This window comes from Pseudorca crassidens, chromosome 13 (genome assembly GCF_039906515.1).
Source record: "Pseudorca crassidens isolate mPseCra1 chromosome 13, mPseCra1.hap1, whole genome shotgun sequence".
Taxonomy (NCBI): domain Eukaryota; kingdom Metazoa; phylum Chordata; class Mammalia; order Artiodactyla; family Delphinidae; genus Pseudorca; species Pseudorca crassidens.
In genome coordinates, this window is record NC_090308.1 from 65,586,004 (window position 1) to 65,598,087 (window position 12,084).

Below are 12,084 nucleotides of genomic sequence, written 5' to 3' on the forward strand. Positions count from 1 at the left end.
AATCTATTAGTCTGTAAGTCCTATTTTGTGTCCACGGTATGTATTGTTTTCCCTAAATAGTTAGTTCCATGTGAGCAGAGACAAGTCTGTCTTGTTCCCCACTCTATCCCTAATAAGCGCAATGTCGACATTACACAAAAATATACAGAGTGGTTATTATTTGCCTTTTCAGAGGAAGGCAAAGGGCATTGCTGGCACATCTGAGTAGAAATTGAAAATATTCTGGATTTCTCCTTATTGAGGATTCTGGGACTTTGAAAGAACTTCAAAATTCCCTACATAAATATTTTTAAAGGCTAAAATTTTGTGGATTTTTTGTTTCTGTGGGTACACAATTAAAGAAAACATACATATTTTTGTCCCCATTTCTCTCTAATTTTTTTCTTCTCTGTCCACCTGTGAGAAAGTAAAAAGTCCCCGTATGCTCTTCCCCTCTACCCCTGGCCACCACATCAGTCCTCAGATAAGAGGTATCCCCTAGGAAATCAGTCTCAAGTATTCCATTCTCTTGATGCTGGTTTAAAGCATTAAAGCATCCCTTCTGGGTATAACTTCTCACTCTCCTGTCTAACCTGATACACTCTACATAGGTTTCAACTCTTGGAATCACTGTTCTCGCTAGTGTACCTTATTTCCACCTCCAAGCTTAAACTGATTTCCCTTTCCCCAGGTCCCTGGTCAAATAATGTTTAAGCCCTAGATTTATGATACTTTTATTTTTTTGACTTGACTCCTAAGGTTGTTGTTGCAGCTACCTGTCTTGTGTAGTAAAGAAGAAAGCACTTTTTTTTTTCCTAGTTTTAGAGACTGTATCCTCCATACCCACCTCCCCACCCCATTTAAAAGAGTTGAATTATCAAAGCAAACTCATGAAAATCATAGCTCTTATCCAGCAACAAATTGGCTGATTTAAAGGATACAAGCAAGTAATCAGGCACAGACAAAGCATTCTTTTCCTGGACGAGCCAGAAACCATTAGATGCAACTCCCAAAAGTCACCCGTCTGCATTAGGGCTTTTTTGGCTTTGGAATAACTGAAGAATTATTAAACAATATACTTTAAAATATCTCACAAAAAAGTTATTTTTGTTTTTTAACATCTTTTATATTCCATAATTACACAGCTTAAACAGCTACCTCCATTCTCCATCCAACCATACCCCATAAATCCGTAAATGTTAGGTTTATTTAACCGACGTATTTAGACAGACCAGATACGTCCTACCAAAATCATCTACAGATGGGGACTCTCCTTTTGCTAATAAATACCATTAACATATTTAGAAGAGGTCTGGTCTGTCTAGGTCATTAATTTCTCTTGGGCATCCTCATGGTTGGACTCATCCTGTAGTGTTGCACATTTCCTGTGGGGCACCCAGCATACAAATTGGGCTTTAGAATTAGAATTGATTTTTCAGAATGTACTGGGGAAAAGAAAATTATTTGGAATGACTGCTTTCATATATAATTGTATATACAAATACATATACTGTATCTTATTGTCACTGGAAAACCTTTTGATTCTGTGGTCAGGAAGAGTTCCTCAGAATGGCATATAAAGAAGGGACCTGATGATGTGGTTAGGTGTTTTATACAGTATCAACTTGCACTAGTGCCCCTGTTTTATTTATCTTTTGCAAGTTCATCCAAAGTCTTATGAGTAAAGGAGTACTAATTGTAGCAATAATAATATAAAAGTCATTCAGAAAAATTATTATGATATTTTGAATGTACCAGGATGAAACAAGGAAGTCAGTTACAGAATTCTTATCTTGGGTTAAAAGTAGTAAGAACTTAACAACAATGAAACAAGGAAAAATTGTTTGTTTGTTGAAGTGCATGTAATTTGCATTTAACATTCTTTCCACTTAAATTGTCATAGAAGTATTTGTAGCATTATGGAGATGTGAATAGTAGTTTATCTGGCTTATCTTAGTCATGTTGGACTAAAAGAAAACTAACTTTCTAAGTAATCTCTCCAGTTAGAATTTTGTAACAAAATTATATACAAAGAATTTATTAACTGTAATTATAATGAATCCCCAACCCGATGTTGAATATTGCTACAATGTGATGATGCAAATTATATTACCCATCTTTATTTCTGTTTGTCATCAAAAGGAAAACCTGAATAAGAGTATGCTACTTGGTGATTATATTTGCATAATATGGCACCTAGAAGAGTTGGAATCTTAAGTTCAGAAAATTTTCTGGAAATCTTTTATTGGGTCATTTTAATCAAGATAGGGTTATACTCTTACCACACACACGTACTCTAAACATAAAAATGGTTTTGGGATTGAACATTTTTAGAAACATCTTCAAAATAAGGACATTAAAAATAAGGATAGGGCTTCCCTGGTGGCGCAGTGGTTGGGAGTCCGCCTGCTGATGCAGGGGACACGAGTTCGTGCCCCAGTCCGGGAGGATCCCACATGCCGCGGAGAGGCTGGGCCCGTGAGCCATGGCCGCTGGGCCTGCGTGTCCAGAGCCTGTGCTCCGCAACGGGAGAGGCTACAGCAGTGAGAGGCCCGTGTACCACAAAAAAAAAAAAGGATAGTTGTTTTCTTTCTTCTATATTGTTCATTTTTACTTTACTTTCTTTAATTATGTATATGTTATTTTTAAAAATGTAAAGTAAGTCTTTTCTGCCTCCCATTTCCAATCCTCAGAGATAAGCACTGTTTTGTTTTTTAAGCATGCATAGATTACACTATACATAATGTTGCTGTTTTCACTTACTGGGACTTTTTTTTCATATTACTATATACAGATATTTACCTCTTTATTTTTAATGGATAAATAATATTACTTACTACCTCTTAAGTAAAGTGAGTTATTAAAATAGAAACTCTTCTTGGCCTGATGGGCAGTCTTAGACTGGGAAGATTTAATTTATAGAGCTGTTTTTAGAAAATACCATGCTGCCGAATCAGTTGACATTTTTGTCAGGCCCTGTAAGGCCCTAAATTCCTAAATTGGTGCTTCTCAGCTTTCCTCCATACCCCCCCACCCCCCAGAACAAAGTTATGATGTATATAACCTGAGTAAGTCTGAGAGTAGGGACAAAGCTTAAAAAGCCTTCTTAAGGAAAGTTACGTAAGAATTTTGCATTTGACTTCCTGTGTTAATGCAATTTGTTTTGAAGTCACTGTTAGGATGTTAAAGATACTTAGAGTTGAGTAAAAATGTTGGTCCAGGGAGATGTGCTGGCTTTAACCCGGGGCTCTGTTGGCTCCCTGCCACTTATCCCAGCATACACTAATATATTGGCAAAATTACATACCTTATTTTGAGAAGCACATGAAATTTAAGCCATGATATGTATGCATTTAAAATCTAACATCCTGTGTGTGCTCACAGGGATAGCTTGGACTCTTATACTCACATGATAAGAATTTTGACACTCCAGCAATATGGCAAACCAGATAAACTGAAAAAACATCCTACAGCAAGCACCCAGAGATGCTACATATTACAACAAACATCCTTTTACATGCGTAGGTGATCTTAGAAGAAAATAAGGGAATCATTAAGCCAAAAGATGGAGAGAACTGAACCCTGAGTGGGAAGCCAAGGGCTCTCCTGTGAGCCTCTGCCAGTATCAAGAATGTAGAGGCCCAAATTTTAACGGCTTCTGTTTAACGGGATGCAGACCCTTTGTTGTGCACCAGGTGAGGGAGCAGAACTGAGACCTCTGCCTAAGTTCAGTATCTTGGACGGAAGAACTAAAAGAAAAGTTGACTAGAAAAAAAAAAATCCGTTTTCTGACTAGACAAGCTTTTATTTTTTTAACTGAGAGTCTCCCCTCATGCTGTTGTGAGTTTGAATCTACTCTACTTGCCCAATCAAAAAAATCCCAACAGGACAGGTTAAAAGTGCTTTGGAATTGGTGGTGTCTCAGGGCATTCAGGGTGACTGAAACTATTTTAAAGTCATATACTTTCAATTCAGGTCTTTAGGATTTTTCCAGATTAAGATCAATCAAATATGAAGCCACAGTAGAAATTACCACACCCATAAGGATGCAAGTTACCATGAGTAAAAGTCAGCATAAAAAACACAAAATGGAGGGCTTCCCTGGTGGCGCAGTGGTTGAGAGTCCGCCTGCCGATGCAGGGGACATGGGTTCGTGCCCCGGTCCGGGAAGATCCCACATGCCGCGGAGCGACTGGGCCCGTGAGCCATGGCCGCTGAGCCTGCGCGTCCGGAGCCTGTGCTCCACAACGGGAGAGGCCACAACAGTGAGAGAGGCCTGCTTACCGCAAAAAAAAAAAAAAAAAAACACAAAATGGAATAAAGCCGTCAAATAGTAAGACTCCAGATATTTGGAATTATCAAATATGGAGGATAAAATATATATGCTCAAATTATTTACAGAAATGAAGGAATTAAAATGTGCAAGGAATGAAAACTATCAACATGACCAAAAGAACTAAATAAAACATTTAGAAATAATTAAAATTTTTAAATGGCAGATATGAAATAGATGACAAGAGATTCAGTGAGCTGTAAGATATATCTGCAGTTACCCAGAATGCAACACAGACAAATAAATGAAAAAAATGATAGGTTAAGGAACATGGAGAGAAGGAAAGGGAGGACTAACAGCATAGAATTAGAATTCCAATAAAAGAAAATAGGACGGGGAGAGACTAATTCAAGAGGGGTTAGCCAGGAATTTTCCAAATAAAAGATATGAATTCTAAGCAGAAATCTCCCCTACGACACACCATAATGAGGCTACAGAACAGCAAAAACAGAGGGGAGATTTTTCAATCAGCGAAGCGATTACCTGCAAAGGACTGACAGTTAGACTGAAGTATACTTTTCAACACCAACAATGGAAGCTAGAGGACTGGAATCATAACTTCACAGAGCTGAGAAAAAATAGCTCTCTACTCAGAATTGTGTACCTGCCCTAAATTACATTTAAGATATTGTGAAACAAAACCTGAGTGAATTTATTGTAAGTAGACCTTCATTAAAGGTGTTTGGGGAAGAAAGAAAATGATTACATAAGGTGAGCATAAGATTCAAGAAGGAATAGTGAAATTAAGTCAGTAAACATACATTAAAATAAACGTTGGCTATATAAAACAGTAGTACCTCTTTTGCATTTAAGAGAAGATGGTTGGAAGGGATTCAAAATAAAGAATTGTTTCTTCTGGTTTGCAGAATAACCCACATGCCTATAAGCCTTTTAGGTAATGATGTACACATTTTTGTATACAAAATGTATACATTTTTAAATGTATAATTAATTTTTAATAATAATAAGCTAATAAAAATTATCTCTTGTGTTCATGGTTCTTTTTACACTTTCAGATTGCTTTATATATTTCAGTTCTTAAAGGAGTACCAAATTGCATTGGGATATGGAAAACCTAAGACTATGAGTACCAGTTCCCTAAGAGACTCTGATAGCTGAGTATAGTAGTTGTTTTAACACTAGCTGCTATAGCCAACATGAGGCTTATCACAGCAGAAATTTATTTCTGACTCAGGTGAAATCCAAAACATATTCCTGTTTGACAGATGACCTTCCATATGGTCATTCAAGGGCCTAGTTAGGCTCCCTCCATCTTGTACTTCTGCCATCCTCCAGGACTTTGGGGACCTCTGCATTCAGCCAGCAGGTAAAGAGAATGAAGCTGATGTATGAGAGCTTTGTGGAGCCAGACCCATGGAGTGACCCCTGTCCCTTCTACCCACATACCAGTGGCCACAACTCAATCTTAGCCACACCTACCTGCAAGAGAGGTTGGGAAATGTCTTCTGTTCTCCAGAGGAAGAAGGGATGGATTTGGTGAGCAGCTGGTCAGTCCCAGCCACATCTGCATGTGGTTTCTACTACTCTTACCACACAAGTAGAACCACTTACTGCCCTTTGCCATTTAAACATCTTGCAGTCACCACCTGGCTCACAGTCCAGGATCTCAGGATGCTGTGTAGTCCTCTCCAGCAGGTCTGGATGCAGCTGCTCACGGTCTGGAAACAAATGAATTAGAAAGAAAAGTTATCTGTCACCCCCCACCTCACCCCTCCCAGCACACGTACACACACACAAAACAGTAGAAGAGAGGCCCATCAGTAAAAGGCTCCATTGGGAAAAGGAAACAACAGAAACATACAGCAGCTACTGGTCTGTAGCAATGAAGTCCTGCATTTTCTGGTCCCTCTGCCCTGGAGTTGTGAGAGGTTTGTCTTTTGATCAGACTCTGATCCTGCCCTAGGAGAGGAACTCCTTTTTCCATTGCTTGTGACTCCTAGCTTCACCCTTTAGTAAGCTTCTCCTTGTCCATTCTCTGTAGCAGTGTCAGGAGTAGGTGTTGGGCCATATACTCTCCTCAGAAGCTGTCCAGCTTTCATAGCCTGCTTCCTGCTTCTGCACATCTGGGGTCCGAGGGCATTGTACGACAGTCAGAAGCATCTTTATTCCAGGCCTGTGGTTCCGTTGGCAGTATAATTTCCTCAGACGCGGGCTTTTGATCCCTCAGGTTCCAGTCAGTTCCATGTTCCTGTGACTAATACTACCACAGTTCTTTCTTAGACAAAATCTTGAGCCTGGTTTATTGAATTCCCGGCCTCAGTGCCTTTTCTCAACTAAATGGAGGCAACTTGAAGTCATGAAGCTGAGATGGGAAGTACTTTTCTCTTAATTTGTTCTTTGCTGCAATGCTGTCTTAATGGGCCTTTGTGAATCTTATTTCCTGCTGTTTGGAGTCGAAGAAGTCAGCTTTTCCAGTCCTTTAAAGCCACAAATTATCACAGGAGACAAATTTTACCAAATGTTTTGCCACGTCATTACATGGATCTCTCTCTTTCCAGCTTCCACTTTCAGTGTTCTTGCTGCCTACTGCTAAACCAACACCAAATATATTAGATTTTTACTATAGCAACACCCATTTCAATACCATTTCTCATATTGGTTACAGTGATGCTGTTATATAAGCCCTGAAGTCTCATGGCTTAAAGTACAAAGTTTGTGGGTTTTGCTCGTAAAGTCCAAAGTAAATGTTCCTGATGCACATGGTGGGTCAGGATCCCAGATTCCTCCTGTCTTGTAGTTCAGAATCCTGTGCCTTCAGTGACATATGGGGAAAGGAAAAGGAGTTTATATATGTGAGAGTTCATATGGGCCGGGCTTGGAGGTGAAGTACATCACATTCTATTGACTAGAATTGTCATATAGCCATATGTAATTGCGCAGATGGCTAAGAAATGTACCCAGAGAAGAAAGGAAATAGGGTCAGTGAACAGCTAACCAGTCTTGCTATGTTAGGCTAAAGACTCTTTTCTGCTCACTGCAAAGCAGGTGAGCAAAGCAGGTTTGCAAACTTCAGGACCATCATCCACAGTAAGAAATACTTGACAATCTATCGTGTGTACATATTAATGTATATAGAACTGAAACTGAACTTCCCTGAAACAATGTTTAATCTTAGTAGTTGTGATGCACTTTGATATTTTCTATTTTATTTTTTAAATGCTGTCATAGTCTACTGAATTGGTTTTGTGATGTAGGTTTCCAGATCTGTGATCTAGAATTTTGTGACTAGGTTTCTGCCTGTAGCTTGAAAAACACTGGTTAAGGTTAAGTATAGGGGGTGAACAATTTATGAAAGTATTGATATACATCCACTCCCATTTCAGGACACCATAATATTCACTTGCTAGATGCTTTTTAAACCCCATGTTTTATTTTGGCCCACAGAGAAGCATAGTCACGAAAAATTATGGAGATAGAAATGGAGACATCAAAATTTGGGTCTAGCAGTCTCCCTAAGAGAACTAGGTTAAGGTCAATTTTTGCTGATATTCCTCTGTATTATTAAGCTGTTATAGGTGAGTGGGTAACATTTCACGGAAGTTGAATGGTGACATTTTGCTTAACCTTTTCTGTTTCCACAAATGTCTCTTCTTTTATTGTAGAATCAAATATTGGTCTTATAACCTTTTATTTTTTAAAACAGCTTGCTGCTGGTTGCAGGGGGGACAGTCTTAAAAATCTGTGATTTTGGTACAGCCTGTGACATTCAGACACACATGACCAATAATAAGGGGAGTGCTGCTTGGATGGCACCTGAAGTTTTTGAAGGTAAAATGGCAAAAGCATGATGTGACTGATAATCTGCCTTATTACTCCATGTAAATCCAGTGTGTTTATGGCTTTGCCCTGTTTCCATGCTTTTATTTCTGCATAGTATATAATTATAAGATATATACTAAAGTCTAAGGAGGTATTAAATAAATATAGCCTTAGATCTTGAGTCTCACAGCAAGATTTAAGTTGTCTAGCACCCTCTATGAAGTTCAAGCATATGTACGGTTGATCCTCATTCTCAGGTTCCATAACTGCAAAATTGCCTACTTGTATCCTAAAATCAGTACTCATAATTCTTTCATAGTTATTCACAGACATGAACAAAGCAGGGAAAATTTAGTCACCCAACACACACCTTCCCAGCTGAGGTCAAACAAGGCAATGCTCTGCCCTGTTGTATCAGTTCTTATATTTTATCACTTCTGTGATGTATTTAGTGCCTCATTTTTTTCCTTTTTTTGTGCTTTGTGTTGATGATTTCACCATTTAAAATGGCCTCTACGAGTAATATTGAAGTGCTTTCTAGTGTTCCTAAGTATCAGAAGGCTGTGATGTGTCTTACAGAGAAAATACATGTGCTAGCTAATCTTCATTCAGGCATGAATTACTGTGCTGTTGGCCATGAGTTCAATATTAATGAATCAACAATTTATATTAAATGAGGTGTTTTGAACAGAAACACACATAAAACAAGGTTATGTATTGATCAGTTGACAAAAATGTCAACTGATCAGTATAGGAGCCCAACCCTGTAATTCCCTCGAGGAGCAGATGATTCAGTGTTCACTAATTCAAGGTTCACAGCAACTTTGTAGAACAATACTGGGAATAATGAGGATCTACTGTGCTTTGTGTTGGTTTCCTAGCGATTAAGAATTAGCAGTTTAAAGTTTAAATGAGCATGCCTTAGAAAGAATGCAAGGACCACAAGTAAAGATACTAAGGACCTTAAGTAAAGGATAAGCTTATGCCTACTTTGTTTTACGTCTCTGTGTCTTACTGAAGTTCTAAAAGAGTGGTCCATAAATTGCATATGAGGTGTCTATATAAAAACATCAACTTATCTTTTAAATGAGAAAAGTTGAACTGAAGATGTGTGATTCATATGTTAGGAAGTATGAAAGCCCATAAAATTCAGAAACATTTAGTAATCAGATTCTGATTTTGACTTATTTTTGATGAATTTAAAATTTTTTGTTCTTTGTTTTTAGCCACCAAGAGAAAAAAATTTGCTATGCAGCTGGTCACTTGAGTGGAGCTATTTTGCCACAAAATTCAGTTAAAAAGTTAGTGGACAAGCAAGTGTTAAATTATATAAAATTAAATAATGCCGCCTGTTTTCAAGTTTGTATACAGAATGCATATAATTGGCATTGTTTTAAAATTATTTGTTTATTTCATGTGCCTTTCTTTGAGTTAAAATAACACAGTTATTACTGTAGTATGGAGAGCCGAAAGATTTGTTTATACAAAAGAACCTAGAAATAAAAGTTGCTGTTAATTGTTTAGAGCAACAAAGCTCAGACTGTTAGCCTATGTAGATTTCTTCATTTCTGAAAGATGTCAGCACCTGTAGCCCAAATCAGATTGTAAAGTCATTGTAACTCTTACAGTGCACTGCCTAGTGCCTTTGTAAAGTACATGCATAGCTATTGCTGTAATAATTGGTCACTGTTATAGTGGGTTGTTCGTGGGTTTGGGGGGTTTGTTTGGCTATTTAATTGTGCTGATTCACCAGCCAACTTAGTAATCATATATATTTTGCTGCATAATCTGCTTACTGTAAATTTGTATTCATAGTTTTTCCTGCTTACAACTTTTTAAGTTTGTAAATTAATAATTTTATCTCACCAGATATTTTGAAAAGAAAATCTTAACACTAGATTAGAAATTTTTTCTGCTTTGATAGTAGCATCAAGAGAATGGGAGAAGAATATTTAAGATTAAGAAATTATAGAAAGGAGTGTACAAATGTTTTATACTTTGCCCCAGAGAAAATATAAGTCTAAATAAATAAAAGATAAGGTCTGTTTCTTGATGAGAGGGTAAAAAATGACCAGCTTTCTAAAGTGGATTTTTTAGTGCATTATTAATACTTAACTCATTTTAAAAATGTATTTATTGCAAAGACTTGAGGTCTTCAGAAAGAGTAATTTCTCAGCTCTACATGGGGCATTCTCTTGTTTTTGTACATGATGCTCATTCTTAAAGTTTATGAAAGCAGTTGCTTCTGTTAGTCATGTGGGAAAAAGTCTTGAAACGTTACTACCTTTTTTTTCTAGGTAGCAATTACAGTGAAAAATGTGATGTCTTCAGCTGGGGTATTATCCTCTGGGAAGTGATAACACGTCGGAAACCCTTTGATGAAATTGGTGGCCCAGCTTTCCGTATCATGTGGGCTGTTCATAATGGTTTGTGAAATTTTTTTCTTCAATATATTTTATATATTTTATTCCTATTTGGAAATTGTTTCTCCCCCAAAGAAGACCATTTATCCCTAATATTAAAATATACAATTTCTTATTACCAGTCTCCAGCCCTCCCCCCTACTCTAAAAACGGGCAAGGGCTGGGAGCAGTCCTGGCTTTGCACAAAGCTGAGAAGGTTTGCTGGCTGTGCTCATTAGGGAAAGGCCATCAGTAGACAGCCAGAGCCAACTACCTCGGTTGGCTCTCTAGAGGGGACAGAGAAGCACTGGACTGGACTCTCTTGGAAAAAATAAAATTTAAAGATTAAATTAAAATCTCTCACATGGTTCAGATAATTAGGGAGCTATTGCCTTTTTCTCCTTAGGAAGCAAGTGTCTCATTGAGGAGAGAAAGCAAAGCATAATACAGTAAGTCCCCTACATACGAACGAGTTACATTCTGAGAGCACGTTCTTAAGTCCAGTTTGTTCATAAGTCCAACAAAGTTATCCTAGGTACCCAACTAACACAGTCAGCTATGTAGTACTGTACTATAATAGGTTTATAACACTTTTCACACAAATAATACATAAAAAACACAAAAAGTAGAGAAAACATTCTAAACCTTATAGTACAGTATCTTGAAAAGTACAGTAGTACAGTACAACAGCTGGCATACGGAGGCTGGCATCAAGTGAACAGGCAAGAAGAGTTACTGACTGGAGGAAGGAGAGGAGGTGGGAGATGGCAGAGCTGAGGGACCGTCAGCAATAGGAGACAGAGGGCAAGCTGCAATTTCACTCACACCTGACGTTGATGGAACGCATGTTCATATGTTTGAAACTTCGCAAGTTGAAGGTTCATATGTAGGGGACTTACTGTAATAAGTGTTGTTACTTAAGCTATTTATTAAGGCAAAACACAAAGTGCTTCACAGAGTCTTTCTTTTTATCTTCTCGTTCATTCTTATGAGGCGAGTACTGTTATTGCCTCACTTTGCAATTTTACACATTAGGGAACTGAGACCTAGAGCAGTTAAATAACTTGACTGAGGTCACAAGATTAGTAAGTGGTGTTGTTGGGATTTAAATCTGGATCTTTCCGGCTCAAATGCCCATATTTTTAAGTTATATTGATTTATGGACACAGTGTCCTTTCATCCCTCCTATTCCTTTTATGCCTGTAGTTACAATGTTTCTGACCGCTCATGATATTAGAATATATCCTCATTAATCAAGTTACTTCCCAGCTGCTTTGGGAAAATAAACTTTTCATGAAGGGAAATTGCTTAACCTTCTAACTTTTAACATCACTCTCTGTTGTTTAATTTCTATCACTTGATTATAATTATTCTGATTAATGTCATTTTTAAAACACTGTTCCACATGTGATAGAAATAAATATATGCCTCACTATTTTGATCATTCATAGACATGTCAGGCAGTAATCTGAGTAATCTCAAATGTGTTTACCAGTTTCCTATGCTACCTTTCATTGTACTACCTTTCTTGTCATTGTAGAGAATGCTAGAGCATTGAACAGGACAGTTTGTTTTCTTTTTCTGTCAGTT

General features: G+C 37.7%; 1 protein-coding gene across 2 annotated transcripts in view; it reads left to right on the forward strand.

The window, feature by feature from the left end:
* The window catches only part of MAP3K7 (mitogen-activated protein kinase kinase kinase 7), a 68,194-nt gene that overhangs the window by 18,247 nt on the left and 37,863 nt on the right, over positions 1-12,084 (forward strand). For both annotated transcript variants that reach the window (XM_067702557.1, XM_067702558.1), the window contains exons 6-7: positions 7,977-8,101; positions 10,390-10,518. In XM_067702557.1, the coding sequence (XP_067558658.1) occupies positions 7,977-8,101; positions 10,390-10,518 (254 nt within the window). The remainder of the gene's footprint in view (positions 1-7,976; positions 8,102-10,389; positions 10,519-12,084) is intronic.